General features: G+C 30.1%; 4 protein-coding genes across 7 annotated transcripts; 3 read left to right on the top strand and 1 right to left on the bottom strand.

The window, feature by feature from the left end:
* Positions 1–48: 48 nt before the first annotated feature.
* LOC117236982 (RNA polymerase-associated protein Rtf1-like) lies at positions 49–3702 on the top strand. Its single transcript, XM_033500471.1, has 7 exons — positions 49–269; positions 688–946; positions 1035–1439; positions 1509–1749; positions 1829–2555; positions 2641–2908; positions 3009–3702. Exons 1-7 carry the CDS (start codon positions 189–191, stop codon positions 3113–3115), a joined length of 2088 nt encoding a protein of 695 aa, XP_033356362.1. The 5' UTR covers positions 49–188; the 3' UTR covers positions 3116–3702.
* A 2248-nt stretch (positions 3703–5950) lies between these two features.
* On the top strand, positions 5951–11158 carry LOC117236984 (cofilin/actin-depolymerizing factor homolog). Of its 2 annotated transcripts, none has more exons than XM_033500473.1 (3): positions 5951–6183; positions 10043–10285; positions 10373–11158. In XM_033500473.1, exons 1-3 carry the CDS (start codon positions 6181–6183, stop codon positions 10571–10573), a joined length of 447 nt encoding a protein of 148 aa, XP_033356364.1. In that variant the 5' UTR covers positions 5951–6180; the 3' UTR covers positions 10574–11158. The 2 variants fall into 2 exon arrangements, with proteins under 2 accessions (XP_033356364.1, XP_033356365.1); XM_033500474.1 differs by lacking the exon at positions 5951–6183 and adding an exon at positions 9281–9305.
* Positions 11159–12192: 1034 nt separating this feature from the next.
* On the top strand, positions 12193–16141 carry LOC117236980 (WD repeat-containing protein CG11141). 3 transcript variants are annotated; one of them, XM_033500469.1, is made up of 8 exons: positions 12193–12462; positions 12730–12962; positions 13035–13322; positions 13400–13560; positions 13645–14084; positions 14152–14311; positions 14399–15219; positions 15329–16141. In XM_033500469.1, exons 2-8 carry the CDS (start codon positions 12738–12740, stop codon positions 15415–15417), a joined length of 2184 nt encoding a protein of 727 aa, XP_033356360.1. In that variant the 5' UTR covers positions 12193–12462; positions 12730–12737; the 3' UTR covers positions 15418–16141. The 3 variants fall into 3 exon arrangements, with proteins under 3 accessions (XP_033356360.1, XP_033356359.1, XP_033356361.1); XM_033500468.1 differs by having other exon boundaries at positions 14399–15255; XM_033500470.1 differs by lacking the exon at positions 12193–12462 and having other exon boundaries at positions 12828–12957; positions 14399–15255.
* Positions 16142–16292: 151 nt separating this feature from the next.
* Positions 16293–17601, bottom strand: LOC117236983 (ATP synthase subunit O, mitochondrial). Its single transcript, XM_033500472.1, has 4 exons — positions 17473–17601; positions 17244–17288; positions 16939–17049; positions 16293–16856 (listed from the first exon to the last, which is right to left on the bottom strand). The coding sequence occupies exons 1-4, from the start codon at positions 17599–17601 to the stop codon at positions 16410–16412; spliced, it is 732 nt and encodes a 243-aa protein (XP_033356363.1). The 3' UTR covers positions 16293–16409.
* Between the last annotated feature and the right edge of the window lie 491 nt (positions 17602–18092).

The following is an 18092-nucleotide window of genomic DNA, read 5'->3' as shown; positions in this document are numbered from 1 at the left end:
TATAAAACCAGGTTGATGAAATGACGTGCTGCGTGCTATACACTATACGCTACTATATCAGTGTTAATGTATAACGACTTTGGTTCTACGCGGTCTTCCTAGTTTATTGTATCTTGCATGACGTTAGATTTATCCTTGTTAGGAGGGCGTGCAATTTTCACGATCTCCATTTGCATATTTTCGTGATAATGCCAAAAAGGAAGAATCAGGCTCTTATAGATTCTGATAGTAGTGGCAGTGCATCAGAAAGTGGCTCGGACTTGGATAATGTAAATGATATAACCTTACATAAAAATCTCATATTGTATATCTTCTGTTTTACACATATAATTAACTTCTAACATATCGAAAATTGATCAAATCAAGTTTAATAGTAATATATACTGTCTTAAAATACCTTCTGTACCTTTGAGACATATTATAAAAAGAATAAACAAGCAAAATTTACTTTATATAACCTGTTAGCTACTCAAATAGTTCATTTTTAATTTATAAAAATTTACACTATTTTAAGCTTAAATAGGAAAGAATGTATATACATTCTAGTTTTTATAGTAATCATAAATATTTTGTATGTCATATATTTAACAAATTATTCTTTTTATGAAAAACAATTGAATTCTAATTTTGAACTTTTATATATATATATACATATATATATATGTGTGTGTGTGTGATTTGAATCAGGACTTATTATCTCTCGCCAAAAAAAAGAAAGGCAAAGCCCAAGATGATTCTCAGTCTAATGAAGAAACTAGCACTACTAGAAAAGATAATAAACATGATTCAGACACATCAGATTCAGATGATGATTGGGGTGCAAAAACTGGTAAAAATAAAAAGAAGAAAGTGCCAACTAAAAGAAGTAAACGTAAAATGACAAAGTCTAGTAGTGAAGAAAGTGCCAGTGAAATAGAGCCCGAAAAGATCTCTGAACCAGAAGAAGGTAATTAGCTGAAATCAGCACCAATATAAATATTTTGTTAAATTATTGTATAATTCTATAGCATTATAGAATAACTTTATATTTTCAGGTGAGGTTTCAGATTCGGATGCCAGTGTTTCTGACTCTAGCCAAGAAGAATTTAACGATGGTTATGATGATAAATTAATGGGAGATGCTGAGGATCAAGCAAGACTTGCCCAAATGACAGAAAAAGAACGTGAACAAGAAATTTTTAAACGTATTGAACAACGTGAAATTATGAAAACAAGATTTGAGATTGAAAAAAAATTGAGAATGGCTAAAAAACAAGAATTAAAAAAACAAAAGGAATCAAGGAAGAAAGAAAAGAGTGCAGAGGAAAAGAAAGTTGACAGAGCCCCAGATCCTAAAGAACGAAGCAAAGATCGTAAAAAGACAATAGAAGAAAAACAAGATAAAAAGTTCCATGCAATGTCTCTTCTAAAAGCAAGACGAGAAGAGAAAAAAGAAAGAGGTAAAATATTAAATAAAAAATTATTGTTTATTAAGCTTAGATATATTTTATCTCTTTTCTCTTATTTAGAGGAGAAAGAAAAACAAAGGATAGAACAGCAGCAACAGCAATCAAAGGATATTGAAGAAGAAGAATTAGAAGACGACCATAAAGGAGGAGCAAACAAAACAAAACTTAAAGCATCTGATATTTATTCTGATGATAGTGGTTCATCAGATAGTGGTGAAGAAGAAGAAACTACTAAACCATCGTCTCATCGCAGATCATCTTCAAGTGATAGTAGGGATACTGATTCTGATACTGATAAAAAGTTGGTGACACTAAATCTTTTTTTCAAAAGCATTAGTTGAAGGTTAATGATATTAATAATCAAATGTATCACTTTACAGATCTATTACCAGTAATAAAGCCAAACCGAAGAAACCAATATATGTCAGTACCAAGGAAGATCTCAACAAAATTAGATTGTCTCGTCATAAAATGGAAAGATTTGTACATCTACCTTTCTTTGATAGAGTGGTACAAGGTTGTTTTGTTAGAATTGGCATTGGAAACAATAATGGAAAACCAGTATATAGGGTAGCTGAAATTAGTGGTGTATGTGAAACAGGAAAAATCTATCAACTTGGTGGAACTAGAACAAATAAAGGATTGAAACTAAGACATGGAGCTCAAGAACGGGTATTTAGATTAGAGTTTGTGTCAAACCAAGAGTTTACTGAATCTGAATTTTTCAAATGGAAAGAAACTTGTGCTTTGCAAGGAATATCAATGCCAACTTTTGAAGAAGTTGAACAAAAATTAAAAGACATTAAAGAAGCTTTAGTATACGAATTCAAAGAAGAAGATATAGAAAAAATAGTCCGGGAAAAGGAAAGATTTAAACAAACTCCATATAACTATGCAATGAAGAAAGCGCAACTTATGCGTGAAAGAGATGCAGCTAATTGTAGAGGGGATGACGAAACTGCCAGTCGGCTTAACCAAGAATTGAGTGAACTTGAAGAACGTGCTTCCGAACTTGATAAAATGCGCACTGCAACAATATCTAGCATATCTTACATTAATGATCGTAATCGAAAAAAGAATGTTGAAGAAGCTGAAAAAGCAATCATGGTAAATTAATAACACAAATTGTAGAATATAAAATTATTAAAGTATAATAATTTTATTAATCTAGTATGTATTTTTTATATAATAGGAAGAAATTAAAGCCAATAAAGGTAAAAAAGTTGATGATCCATTCACTAGGAGAAGTACTAAACCAAGAATGGTTTTTAAACCAGAAGATGAAGAAATATCGTCTACCGCTCTAGTAAATGATAAAGCAAGTCCTCAACAAACTGAAGTAGTAGCAGTATCTAACGAAAAAGAAAATAGTCAAGAAACAAAGAAGAAACAAAGTACTGAAGATTTATTTAATGCTCACGACTTTGATATCACAATAGATTTAGAGGTACCAATTCCAAGTAAGTCCTACAAAAAATTCGTTTTATGTCTTTTTATCAGTAAAAATTTAAGGTAGTTTAGTGTAAAATATAAGTACGTGTTATTTCTGCTTTTTTTTAGATAATCCCGTTAGTGTATTGCCGAAACCTATTAGTAATATCAAAGATACTGGACCTCGACGATCTTTAAATTTGGAAGATTATAAGAAAAAACGAGGACTAATCTAACGTTTTATTAGCTTTAGAAGTAAAAAAAATGAGTCCTTGATGATCTGATTAATTCTGAAAACAAGGATGAAGTTTTGTAACAGTTGACTGAGAAACTAGCTTATGTATAGTTCTCGTATAACATTATTTTTTTGTTATAAATAATGATTCCTCTTTTATAGAAAGAATATAGATGGTTTGTACCATATTATTCTATTTAGAAAGACATAATTATTGTATTCTTTACTAAAGAATGCATTTCATTGTTCGTTAAAACATTTTTTTTTTTTAACATTATTAATAAGTACTTAACAAAAAAGTATTACAATTTGAATCATTTAAGGACCTCATAACTGCATTTGTTTTCCTCTCTCAATAATACATCATTTTTTACCTTTTAACTAAAGTAATTTGACTCGTTCTCTTTTAGAGAGGAAATAAACTCAATATTGAACATTAATAATTAATACTTTTCTAATACAAATATTGAATAGATAATTTTAATAACAAAAATCGCTATGGGTCATAAATATATCAATCATGATTTGCGTATATTAATATGTGACATTTTCCTATGTTCTGTATGTTAAAATAAACATTAATAAGCGGCCACCTGGCGATAAAAAAAATACAAAAATTTATACGAATTTGAATTGGTTTCTAATTATGTTTATGATGATCAATTGCTATATATGAGAACATTATAAAGACTATCATACGTATAGATATTTTTTTATTCTCTGCAGTGTTCTAATACTGAAACTGTAAACTACTGCCAATATAATTTGGCTACACAAGCTTCAAAATATGGTTTACTACAAAAATTTGTAAATATTCTCTAAACGATTCAAATAATTTAAATTGCTAAATTCTTATATATATATATATATATATTTCTGTACGAAATAAGGATAAAAGAATATTTTTAGATGTATACTTTTCTTATGTCTAGTTAATCTGATTATTGTTAACTTTAATCTATTAAATTTGATAGATACATAACAAATGTATTATCGTATAATATGATTTTTATTGATACTAGAATGATTAGGTATCTTGCTGCATCTTCTGTCCATAATATTGCTCGTTAGACTAACGATAAAAGTTGATATCTTGAGTAAATAAAAATTTGATATTTTGTGTTAAAGAATATCCATTTTTTTGTAATTATGCACTATTAATTAAGGAAATAGATTAATTGAAAGAAAACTAATTTTAAGGGACAAATTTTTATATTTCATGTATTTATTTCAAAATAAATGTTACTATACAAAATTTTATTTATCCAAGATGTCAAAAATTATTTGATATAATTTATCAAATTCAAAAATAATTATATAATCTGATAAACTATAACATATATGAATATCAAGTATTAATTAGAATTATTACTCTACTATCCAACCAGAGCATGTTTGCTTTTATCCAAAAATCTGCCAAAATTGTACATATATGTACCTAAACAGTACTATTAAAAAATTTTAGAAAAATTTTCATTTTTATTTATGTAAGGAAAATCATACAATTTACATTTTTGGAAACAATCACAACTTACTTAAATTATGTGTCAAGTAGAACAAATTTTAAAAACTTATGTTTGCTTACCCAAAGTATATTAAAAATTAAACTGAGATACTATGTTCATAAAAAAATACTCAGTTTTTATATTAGACACAATAAGTTATAAATTAAATTTTTATATACAATTAATGACTAGACTAAATTAAGATATATTTCAATTATCCCTATATGAAATGTTTAATTCAATATAGACTGCTTCAGTATTCCTTTATTTATAATTTGTTATGTTTATATATCATAATCTTGTTTATTATTTTAATTATATTATATATTATAAATTATAATAATCTAAGATTTTTTAATTATATCAAAAACAATCCTTAAATGTATTTCATATGCTTTTAAACTGTATGATTGGCAACAATATTGTAATAACATACATGTATATGTATAAATGTACGTACATTTCTTCAACCAGATACTTCATATAATATTTAATTGTATTTTTGGTGTATCAAGACATATATACTATCTAAGAAAAGTATATTTATGTCAATATCATAATTTATTAATTACTGTGCTTCAAATAATCAAATAATGTCATTTCTTAAACATAAATATAGCACAACACTAATATATCTGCCATATACATTATTTGAAGCACCCTTATCAAATCTGGTTTACTTAATTTAAAAGAGATAATATATTTTTCTTATGTTAGTAATATTTTTAACAGAAAAATTCATTATGTTGATGATTTAATTTTTACCGATAATTACTCGAGGTTATCGGCAAATTGATGTGCTGTACGGTTCGGAGTGTTTTGAAACTGTCAACTACATTGCGCGTCGTGCGCACGCAAAGCAAGCGGCATGCGCACAGAACGACGCGCGACGTCTATATGCGATCGCTTGCATGCCGCTGCCCATATAAGGTAATTTCCCCACGTCCCATACTATGATTGGTTGGTATGACCGGCAGGTCACATCGATGATTATTTTCCACAGATTACCTATTATTGGTCCTTAGATGGTCTGTATAGTTGTTCTACGACACCAAAGAACTTATCAATTGTTCTTATTCATAAGATAGTCCGAGAAAAAATCGTATTCTAGACAAAATGGAATGCTATATAAGCGACCGGCATGACCGCATCACTCAACGCTTGCGCACTGGAACAATCCTACCGGTTCCAAAACAAAGTATACGCTTGTATGTATTTAATTCGTTGATTTACCATGGAAAAGGATAGACTGTTCAAAATATACGATTTGTTAATCAATTTTCATAAAAAAGGTATCGGTCTAATCAATTATGAATTTTTGTTAACCAGTGATCGGCCAATCAAGACAAAGTTAATCAGAGTGCGCGCGCGCAGGCGTAGGGATACAGGATTCGCAGAAAGCTAGCTAAGAGAGGAGCCTCCCTTCCCGTTCGTTCGTGAGCCGCGACCCCCGCGACTGGACACTGCGCCTATCCAGTTCCACCAGACCGAGGCTCTCGTGAAAGTGTAGGTTAAAAGTGCTTGTTTACGTGATTCTTCTCACCGGCTACTACATCACGAAATGGTAAATATCATACTGTGCATGTATCCAACTTCCAAAAAATGTCAGCGATCCTTCGGAAACCGGTACATGACTTACTTTGTGGTTATGGCCGAAGCAGACGCGCCGGTCGCCATTTCTGTCCCGGCAATACGCCGCGAGAACAACTGCTTTCTTCTTTTGGCCATACCAATCAACCGATATCATTTAGTCTCAATTATTTGTTCGAAATCGTTTGTGCGGTTGATTTTCATACCTCTAACAACAAACCAAACATAATTAAAATCTCTCACGTAGGTGCATTTTTATGTGCCAATCGCGATTCCTTGCTTCCAGGAAACGGATGATTCATTTCCAGTTTCACGATACGATAGTCAAACACTCGAAGACCAACTGTGATCGGTGACGGAAAAATGATCGTATATCATTGACGAGTAAAAGCTCGCGGTTGTGTTGTAACGTTTGTCGCATGGCAATCGTCTCGGTGAATTCCTTTTCAGTTGTGTTTAATTACAAGAAACGAAGAATTGTTTGCTCCTCTAATAGAAAGATGTTTTCGCGCTAATGTAGCATTTTTTATGGCTAGTCTTATTTTTTTTTTTATCTCATGCTTCAGTTTTATGTAAACTGATAAAATATTTTAGTCTATTATAATTTTTTCGACCAAAACAAAATATAATAAAAACGCAAAAATAACATTTTTTTTTTGCTTGATTTTAATAGTGCCGATCATACAAGGACTTGTTCCTTTCTGTTCCCGTATATTTGACATCGATCTTATTGAACGCTATAAAATATATTTAAGTATTGTTATCGGTATGTAATTTCGCTCTCACTTCAAACATTTCTTGAATTTTGTCGTAATTGCCAAAAATTTATATAACGAATAGGTTATGCCAGATTGAAAATTTGTACCAATTTTCTCATGTGATGTCGAAATATTGAACTTATTATCGATCAGCAACCGTCTATTTTCACTTGCATCGGTGTATATATTTTAACTGTTTAATTTTGAATCCACGTTATCTCATTTTGTTTATTGTACTCTGTTACTACACGTTTGCAAAAAAGGACATTCCCATAAAAATTGTATGCAATGTAAATTTCGTATTTCTATGAGCGTGGATTAAACACATAGGAACGAAATATGCAATCCATGACTTATGCAAAGATAAACTTCTCGTATTGTAGAATAGTTTCATTTTGGCATTTTCGTTCAAATAAAGTATTATTTATTAATTGCAATTATATTCCATATATGAAAGCTGTTGTGAAAGTCGCAGTTAATAAAACTGTCAGTGTTTTTTTTTTTCAAATATCTTTAAGCTTTCTTTAGCAATTAAAGATTCATGTTCATAGAACGATTAGTCATGTGTGCGATGCATCTATCGAAGTTCCGGAAGAATTCATTAAGTAGTCGCGTTCCGTTTCCGGCAAATTGGCGACAGAAAATTAACCATGTGAAACTGGCACAAGTAGTAACTACCGTTCTCCGAATACATTTTAAATATTTATGCTAGCTACCGATAGACGCTGTATCCTTGGTAATGAAGAGCTGAGTTTCCTTGCGAAACTAACCCTCTCCCACTCTTTTGCTTCGAGGATGACAGTGAACTACAAGAGTTCTGGTAGAGAGGGAAAAATTCAATGAGCCCGTAAGGAGGTCGGTTCTTGCAGGCCAGTGACTCTCAAAGTTCACTGACGCCTTCATAAACGTGATGAATAAGCTGATTATCCTTAGCAATGCGATGATTAATTTTACTCGGTATTCCTTATTCATAATCGTCTAACCTTTTCTCTTTCGTATTACCATTTAAAATGTAGCTATTAATCTTCTTTAATTAATTTATTTCATTGCACTTTTCATCATGCATTTGAGATCCTCGTGAAGAAAACGCCTACCATTAGAAATCAAGGGAATTGGGGTAATTAGAATCTAAAGCGAGTGAAGATGGCTGAATTTAAACATGTAAACGAACCAGATTTGTCGACAGATTTTATACAATTTACACGTCTTCGAGTGATATCCTACCTTTTTTGTAGTAAGGATTGAATATTTACTGTCCTTTTAGTACAGTTAAATCATTAAATAATATAAAGTTGTACATGTAAACGATTAGTATACTCAACAGTTAAACAATCGACCATGTCGCTCCTCATCGGTGAATCATCTTCCGTTTGACCTTGTGCCACACACAAGAGACGTTTACAACAACGCCCTAGAGGGAGCCAAGTCTGGCCCTAACCGGCATCCCCTGTCGTGCCAGAATATCGACCGAGGAATTGCATCCTCCATCCACTGGCTATCCTCCAACCACGTTACACTTTTCGTCGAACCCTTTTGCACCCCATTCGACCCTTACGTTCATTATGCCGAAATAGACAAAAGCTTTGACCACTCGTAAAGGATGTATTTACAATGAAACGTGGTCACCAATCGGAAGAGACGAATTAATCTTACATTATTTCTTATGTATATTTTTATTTCTATTTGATTATTAACGACTTCCGCGTGTATAGTAATCGTTATAAATAATAATATGAAATAAATTTAGTCGAATCGTCATTCTGCATAGTCAAGATTGTTTATTTTAGTGAATAACAACGTTTTAGCAGGTACGTAGAAACTATATAGTTGATCTGGCAAAGTGTCTGTTTTATCTTCAAATATCAAATTACGTTTTACCCGACTAATTTTAGCGATCTTGCAATTTCTTGTTTATACCCGTGAAACTGTTTGTTTTGTCACGATTCCCTGCATTCATTGCAAGATAACCAAAGATTTTTTCACAATTACAGATAGATAGACTATTAAATTGAAAGCGTTGATCCTAGACGAAAGGCTGTTTCAAAAATAACTATCCCACTTCGAACTTTTTACTCTGTGCATGTCGCCCATCTGTGAATCTCTCTTTCTGCTCTCCCTCTCTCCTTCCTACTTTTCCCTATTCTGCTGTCTTCGTCAGAATCTCTATCCGGGTGTCATGTCATGGTCGTATTTCACAAATTTCCACAGAGTGGAAGAAACATGCAGTCGGGCGGACCTCCGTACCGTGTGGCACGTGCCCGAGAGCAAGGGATAACTTTAGAAATGGACGTCGGATCTCTTTTAGCATCGAATTCGTGCGTGGGAAGACTTTATTTCGGTACGTCCCCTACGTTTGTCCGCGAAATAAGCTTAAACGGCCAGACTAACATGACGTGCGTAATACTGATAGTACCGATACTGGCACAATCTCATCGTCAGTCAACCACTTCGTCATAACATCGCAAATGCAGAAAGATGTCCGACGCTCGTAATCTCTGTTCGCACTAATGCCGAAGGAAAAAATATTACTTATCTAAAGGAATGATGTGGTAGAGTTAGGTGGGAGGTTGTTGGATGATAAATCAGCGATAGCTTGTAATAGACGGAACGCGTAGCGAATGCATTATTAATTTCCATTAATTTCTAATTATGGATATTTCAATTACGATTGGAATATTTAAACGAAAGAATTTCGCAAACTTCAGAATTCGAATGAAATTTCATATTGTTATGTATACAGTAGAAATACATCTCATAAGTCGTAAAAAGTCTTACAAGTTTCTTGTCACCGATATCAATTTCAACGAGTATGATTCAATCTTATAAACAAACTTTTTTATCGGTCTCTTGTATGCAATCTTGTGACTCCATATTACACCTGATTCGTTTATACGATATTGAAGATTATATATTAGAATTTTTGACAAATTTTCTATCTATGAATAATCGGTTACTTTAATTAGCAATCCTAGTTTTTGAGAAAAGAAAATGTGCTATGTAAATATGTTGTGAAAAACAAATAATTAAATATTAAATATTAATAATTGTTTGTTTCTTGTTTGTATGTTTATTTAGGCATCTGGAGTAACAGTGGCCGATGTTTGTAAGACAACGTACGAGGAGATTAAAAAAGACAAAAAGCATCGATATGTAATCTTTTACATTAAGGACGAAAAGCAAATTGATGTTGAAGTCATCGGACCTCGCGACGCAGCTTACGACGCCTTCCTTGAAGATTTGCAGAAATGTGGTAGCGGAGAATGTCGCTATGGCCTCTTCGATTTTGAATACACTCATCAGTGTCAGGGTACTTCTGAGGTAGTATTCTTAATACATAAATGGTAACGAATTGAAAATTATTAGTCGAAAATAGAGATTATTCAATTGGATTTTATTATTTTTCAGGCTTCCAAGAAACAAAAATTGTTCTTGATGTCGTGGTGTCCTGACACGGCCAAAGTTAAGAAGAAGATGTTGTACTCCAGTTCTTTTGATGCTTTGAAAAAATCCTTAGTTGGTGTGCAAAAGTATATACAGGCAACAGACCTTTCAGAGGCTTCTGAAGAAGCTGTTGAAGAAAAGCTCCGAGCCACTGACAGGAATTAGGAGTATTTCAGCAAATCCAAAATTATTAATATTATTGAGAGAAATCAAGTGAAAAACAGTACGCAAAATCCCTTCCCCAAAATAATGCTCTGTACCGTCGTCGCATTAAACGTTCACGTTTTTACACATTTTTCACGTTTAAACGAAAACGATTACTAAGTATTTGTGCTACATGTATTAGTCATTGGGGAGCGTAAACATTAGCAGAAAGGAACGTAAAAGGAACAAAAAAATATATAAAGAAAAAAACACTTTTCATACTGCGAACGTTGTGTGAATCTGTCTGATATAATATTAATATTATACTATTATTATAATTATAAGATAATTGTAAAAGAATAACAGTTTACAACCAGTCAGGCAGTAAGAATGAAAGCATTACACTTTTGTCATCGGCTGTATAATGTTTAAATTAAATTCATTTCATAATGACTTTTCGTGAAATCCCGTTAGTAAGTCCCATGTTTTCCTAATGTTGTGTCAATTGTTTGGTTTGTTATAAAAGTAAAGGTAATTAGTGTAATATCGTTTGTATATGATAAGTCCTTCATCGTTTTATATATGAAATAAAATTTGCTTCTATTATTTTCTATAATTCTTTATACTGAATTGGAATGTAAAAAGCTTGTGTCTTGAATAATTTGATATACCATGTGATCATTATAATCTCTGGATTATATAATTAAATTCACCATTTTTAGTTATTAAAATTTTGTAAGTAATATATATATATATATCAGTTCTTATTTTTTAGCATGTTTCATTATACAATTTGACGTGAAAGTATAGGAAAATTTATTAACTTCTTTCGTGTATGTTATATATATTTACAAGAAAAATATAAACAAAAAGATCCAATGTTTTTAACTTTGATATTTATTAGTCATGCGAAAGTAAATTATGTTATCAACTTTTTAATCTGCCGACCTTGAAATGTGGTGTTGGAACGTAAAACGTTTTTTTTGTACATTGGTATAGTAAATAAATACATATAGGGGCTTTATACAACATATTAGTTCCTTAAATGCTTAATTAAAAAATAAATGTTCCGGATTTATCACTTTTCTATGTAGGAGATTTATTTTTTAGTTACAGAGTATATTATAGCAATATCACATTTGTAATAGTCAATAAAATTGAATTTTGAATTATTGTTTCTAAAAACTATTTTTTAAATATACATATTAAAATCGGAGAAATATTTATGTGTTTTTTTTCCTGTTCTATAAAGTGGTGAGCGCACCTTATACTAAATAGACATTAATAATGATAACAAAATGCACACATCCTGAGTGCTGCGATTTTATAGTAAATTTACTTAATAAGTATGTATGTTTATAAATATGTCAATTTTTGTTCAATATCATTATATATAGAGCTAAAATTAAAAAAAATTTTTAAAAGAACGTTTTGGTAAATATATGTGTGTGTTTGTGAACTATGTATTATTACATTTGTATTTCAAAAACATTATTTTTTGATAATATTTTTAGAATATATCAATACCATATTATATATAGTACTATATAAATATCAATATCCTATATATATATACGATATATATATTTGCTTTTCTGCTATAAATATATTAAATCAATTTTATGTACATATTTCTATTTGATAATATGGATCGTTAAGATAAATCTAGAAAATGCAAGCTTCATTTTTGTCATAATCATATATATGGTATTCTATTCTATACATGACGTAGTTTATGGTACTAACTTGAAGGCGTGCACTGCAATCTTGACAGAATTTGCCGAACCATGAAATATTAAATGAAACATAAAAATGTTCGGTAAAGTATTATTATTTCGTGCGGTATGATAAAAGAAATGTGATTTAATTACTTTGATATTTTCTGCGAATCAAATTAATTCTATAAGAAGGTAATTTTATATATCACATAATAAATTTATTATGTCATAATAAAATACTGATTTCATATGTGTTACTTTTAGATTAACAATACTGTAGTGTAGTTCATCATTGATAATTTATGTACATAATATTAAATGTCATACGAGAAAAGGGCATTTTAGTTTATGTACGAATTATTTACGTCATTCTTATTAATTTGTTATTACTTATGTCGCTATTCATTTATTAAATGTATGGTTAATGATATGAATTATAATATAATTTTATGGATATAGCACTTACAATGACATCACCTATGTGTGAAGATGGTGGTACTTTACGAGAATGGGCACCTCTTGCTATGCTTCTTCAACAAATACCTGCGAAAATTCAAACTGGGCTCTTTACACACAACATTAATTTTACCTGTATTGATGCAGTGCCTGAATTTATAGCCATTGGAACTAACTATGGTTTAGTATATTGGTTTGACAGAGAAAAGCAAGACTTGCAAAGGCTTCGATGTGAGGTATCATACATAATATATACTTAATTTACGATGATTTTATATTTACACATGAGGTGCTATTTATTTTTTCAGAATGTCAATTCGAAAATTACATGTATTCAAGTGATATCAACAGTAGACTATATGGTTGCTGCTGGTAATGAACATGGTGTAGTAACTGTATTTCAAATACCTAAAAATCCACCAGATTCATTACCAGATAGTTTAAAACCAAAACAGAAAAAACAGGTTGAAAGGTATAGCATAAGTGGTTTACATAACAGTGCAGTAACTACAGTTGAGTGGTCTAAGAATGGTATGAAATTATTTAGTGGAGATCAAGATGGTTTAGTTGTACTTACTGAAATTGATTTTTATATGGTACGTAGTGCAAATTAAATAACAGCATAATTCCATTATCCAAAAATTTTTATGTTTTTTTATACATGTTCCTATAGCATTTGTCAAAATCATCAGAATTGTTAAATGAGAAGTATGCAGTAGTGCAATTAAGTTATCAACAAGGTTTATTGTTAGTTTCTACAACATTACGTACGATACTGGTAAATAGAAATGAGAATGGAAAGGTAACACAAGTTGGTCAGAAAGAACGCAAAACGTTAGTGGTTAATTGAATTAACATCCAATTTTTAATAAACAGTAATGTTATAAATTAAAATATAACAATGAACATATATTTTAGATTGGGAAGATTAGGTGCTGTATTTGGTTGTAGACAAAATTATGTACAAGACTTAGTAATATATGCTAGTAGACCTGGATTACGTTTATGGCAAGCTGATAAAACAGGGACTGTGTTAAAAACACTTATTTTTAAGGATGCTGTTCGATCTGGGCATACAGAAGTGGAACTTTTAAATCCAGCACCAGAAAGTTGTAAAAAGAATCGCGGGGAACCTACATTTGGTGTCATTTTACCTTTTTGCGACGACTTACTAATTACATACAGCGATGATATTATATATGTAGTAAATCCACAGACCATTGCTATAACATCCATTGTAACAGATTTACGTCGTGTTACTAATGTTGCTTGTACTAAAGATGAAATATTTGTGCTGGAAGGGGAAAGGAACATAATACGTATTGCATATTATCCTGAAACTAACATGTTCTCATCAGGTAGATATTTTTATTGAATACTTTTCTAATATCTTATTCGAATTTTAACAACCGATTTTATTTGTAGAAGCAAAAAGTGCATCAGATCCATTATTGTCATTTGCTGAAATTAGTAAACCAGTTACCAATGGTATATTAGAGTTAACTTCAAAATTAATGGAAAGTACGATAGTGCCAGCTATTCCTTTTCACAAAATCAATCCAAGTAATATTATTCAATCTGTAGGGTAAAGTATCCCAGTGAAAAAGAAATGTATTTATTTTTTATTAATAAATAATATATAAATTGTTTAAAAGTATATATCACTTTTTAGAATTGTACCAATTGTTACTATTGGCACTGATGTAACATCAATTACAAGTGCGGAAGAAGCTGTAGAAGTACCAGTGATGCCAGATAATTTAAATTCTTCATTAATAACAGACAGTAGCAAAATAACAGAACATAATGATATTTCCAAAAGAAAAAGTAGTGAACAAAATGAAAAACATAATGATAGAAGGCAAATATTCGAAAAAATTAGTCAACAAGAATTTGAAGATGTTGTATTTACTCCAGAAAGGAAAATTAAAAAATCACATAATAGGCTATTAAATGGAAATGGAAATTGTTCATCATTATCTGACATTAATTTTGATTTATCTGCTTTCAATAAGGACAAAATAAATGCCAATGATGCAAAGACGATGCATTCTTCTTTATTAACACTCTGTGTCGATGATGATTTTATATCAAAAACTGAAAGAAATCTTGAATCAATCCAACGTGATGTAGAAAATAAAGAAAAACTTTTGGCTGATGTTTTGGATTTTGATTTGTCAAAGTATATGACGAGCAGTCAAATTAATACTACTAATTCAAATATGTCCCAATCTATTGATACAATTACATATATAGGTTGTGCAGTACATTCCAATAATTCTTTCACAGAGGAAAAAATTGAGCAAAATGAATATAATGATCACAGTGACCATACAGAAACGGAATCTGGAGATGAAGATGTCAGTTACCGTACGGAATTAAGGAAGTTAGAAGATTTAGGTGAATGTAGAAAAAAGCTTTTACAAGATAAATTAAACGAACCTTTACAAAAAGGTAGTTATGTTGATGGGAGGAAAATGTCACATTCAACAGGTATGGGTAAACATGAATTAGAAGTTGAATTCCATAGTAAGTATAATAAAATTAGTTCCCAACATATGATTACACTTTTGCAATATAAATGGAAAATATTTATTTCCAGTTGTACCGAATGAGTTTATGATATCAACTACAATTGAGGAAGAAGATTGGGTTTTAGTAAAAAATGATATACCTCCAGTTGCAATATAGAGCATAATTAAAGTATGAAACTACTTTAAATAGAAATTACTTCAATTTTGATGAATGTTTTCTTTTTCAAGCTTTATGCAGATGTGCCTTCAATTTTTTCTGCACATCCATCCAATGAAGTTATCTCACAATTAGGGTAAAAATGTGCGTGTACACTTTCTCATACTACATTCAAACTTTGATTAGACAATGTATTTTCTAGTCTTACTTTAGTGCGATTTATGTTATTTTTATCATAAAAAAAAAGATTACAAAATGCCCAATGATTACTGAGTATTTAGGTAAATATGCATAATATTTTATCAACTATTGTTTTATTTTTTAACTCTGAATTTTTTAAAATCTATTGTAAATTTGTAGGAAGAAAATTTATGATAATCAATTTTTTTGAAGGTTTATTGTTACATAGTGCTATAAATGTGCGGTTACACATTTTTAGATATATTGTAAAATGATATGTAAGCACATTTTTTTTGCATAATCAATGTCATTTATAACATTCCATTTTAAATTTTTACGAAAAGTAGTCCACTTTTTGCCATTTGAAACTAGCAATAGGCATGATGATTATATTAAAACACAATGTTCTTACAATATATATTAATTTATAAAATGTAGCAATGTTTAAAAGTTGAACGTTTGTAAACTTCTCTGTAAATGCATATACAAATTCAAAACATTGTAAGTACTTAATTTTTCAAATATAAATACTTTTTAAATGGCACTCAAATTTTTGTTAGCATAAGAATAAATATGATTATATCTTACTATTATACAAGTAAGATCTTGTTTTTTTATCTTGATTGATTTTACTTACAAAAAAAATAAAGGTTACTTATATATAAAATGGTTTAATATAATAAAAAACAGATTTCCTTAATAGCAATAAGTAGATTCTGAATATTTTATTGTTTAATGACATACAGAATACTCATGAATTGTTCTATATGAGTACTTTATCTTTGCTCATTTCACTGAATGTTAGAAAGTGATCACACTGTGTTAGCAATAACGTCAGAATATTTTTTTATTTTACTGGCCACGCTCATGTCTACATATTTATCACCTATTGCTATAATCATACCTCCAATAATAGAAGGATCGACTTTCGAAGTAAGTAAAATAGATTGACCTTTACTTAAGAAGCCCTTTAGAGCTGTTTGAAGCTTAGATGTCATCTCAGCATCAAGTGGTTTAGCAGTTATAACTTCACAAGGGACCTCACCTCTATTGGCAGCCATAAATAATTTAAATGTATTAATTACATTATTTACATCCGAAAGTCTGCCATTTTCTGCCAGTAAGCCCAACAGATTTACAGTTTCATTACTTAGACTAACTTTTCCACCAATTGTCTGAAGTGCTTTTACTTTATCTTTTCGTTTTATCGATGGATTCTTCACAAATTCTGCTAATTGTTTATCTTTCTTCAGAAGATCCTAACATATGTATGTTTTTATTAATAGTGAAATTATTTTTAGTTATAAATTAAGAATAAGATGTAGTATTTATCATACATACTTGAAATTTAAGCACATCTTTTTCAACATTATTTAATACTTTTTGTTTTGAAGCTGCAGAATAAAGTGCTGTAGCATATCGTCCTTCTATTCCATATACTTGAATTGGAGGCTAAAAACAAAAAGACAGTGAAGTAACATTTTCATTACTGGAAATGAAATTAATAGAAAATATTCTAAAGTTTTTAAAAGTAACTCGCACAATTGTGACTTATTAAAACATATGATTACGAAATACTATCTGAAGTATTAAATATATATTTTAAAGTTATGTAATTTTATATTTAATATATGTTTGAAAAGTACCTTAACCATTTGTTGAGCAGCAGAACTGCTAGAAAGTGACCGCACCTAAAAAATAGTAATGTGTTTTGTTAATTTTGTGTAATATTCTTTGGTCTTAGAATGTTTTTATTCAATCAGTATCGTAATTAAATTGTCGGAATATTTCATTTCATTATCAACAATTCAATTTTTATACATTTTATTTGAATATTAACGAGTGTAATAAATTATATATTAAAATAATACTTACAATTATCCTACTGAAGGACATTGTCATATATTTCGAACAGCAAGTATCCAAATTCGAGAACGACAAATGTGGTTCTACTGATCTACCATTATATAATGTGAACTGTTTCACATAGATATGTAAGTGCATACACTTTTCGACTTAATAGCGACATCTCTAGAAGTAGTTTTAGAGTTACAAAGTTTTATTTAAGCAATAATTAACGTAAGATTATTTACTGTAATTGCACTTTTATTTATTATTAGCGGAACTTTTATTTATTACATGACTTCAATTACATTCATTACAGATTTATGTTCATACGTTCTCACATCTCCTTCGAAAATAGGTCGCCATTTTGTAATTGCGCGCTATACAGTTTCTTCCGATATTTGTAGGAGGGCAGTAGTGTATTATAATTTTGAAAACACAAACGTCAGATCAGTTTGAACAAAAATTCGATAAAAGTAAGTGGGAGATGCCAGATTAAAATTTATTAATTTTAGTAATTCGATATGATATTAGTAATTCGATATAACTACTACATTTAAGGTATATCATGCATTTGTCTTATTCTCTCATATTTTCATTTTCTTATATATGTATCAATTGAAAGGCAATGAAAATTTTCCTATATCAGA

This window comes from Bombus vosnesenskii, unplaced genomic scaffold, assembly GCF_011952255.1.
Source record: "Bombus vosnesenskii isolate JDL3184/JDL3185 unplaced genomic scaffold, Bvos_JDL3184-5_v1.1 scf7180000013352, whole genome shotgun sequence".
NCBI classification, from domain to species: Eukaryota; Metazoa; Arthropoda; class Insecta; order Hymenoptera; family Apidae; genus Bombus; species Bombus vosnesenskii.
This window is presented reverse-complemented; position numbering and strand designations above follow the sequence as displayed.

Bases quoted from the DNA above. Each gene is read 5' to 3' on its own strand.
- LOC117236984 (XM_033500473.1), top strand. The intron at 10,286-10,372 runs GTAGTATTCTTA...ATTATTTTTCAG, and splicing joins AGTGTCAGGGTACTTCTGAG to GCTTCCAAGAAACAAAAATT.
- LOC117236983 (XM_033500472.1), bottom strand. From the start codon at position 17,601: ATGCACTTACATATCTATGTGAAACAGTTCACATTATATAATGGTAGA. The intron at 17,050-17,243 runs GTACTTTTCAAA...TTTTGTTTTTAG, and splicing joins CTGCTCAACAAATGGTTAAG to CCTCCAATTCAAGTATATGG. The intron at 16,857-16,938 runs GTATGTATGATA...TACATATGTTAG, and splicing joins AAGATGTGCTTAAATTTCAA to GATCTTCTGAAGAAAGATAA.
- LOC117236980 (XM_033500468.1), top strand. From the start codon at position 12,738: ATGACATCACCTATGTGTGAAGATGGTGGTACTTTACGAGAATGGGCA. The intron at 12,963-13,034 runs GTATCATACATA...TTATTTTTTCAG, and splicing joins TGCAAAGGCTTCGATGTGAG to AATGTCAATTCGAAAATTAC. The intron at 14,312-14,398 runs GTAAAGTATCCC...ATCACTTTTTAG, and splicing joins AATATTATTCAATCTGTAGG to AATTGTACCAATTGTTACTA.
- LOC117236982 (XM_033500471.1), top strand. From the start codon at position 189: ATGCCAAAAAGGAAGAATCAGGCTCTTATAGATTCTGATAGTAGTGGC. The intron at 947-1,034 runs GTAATTAGCTGA...TTATATTTTCAG, and splicing joins GATCTCTGAACCAGAAGAAG to GTGAGGTTTCAGATTCGGAT. The intron at 1,750-1,828 runs GTTGGTGACACT...ATCACTTTACAG, and splicing joins GATTCTGATACTGATAAAAA to ATCTATTACCAGTAATAAAG.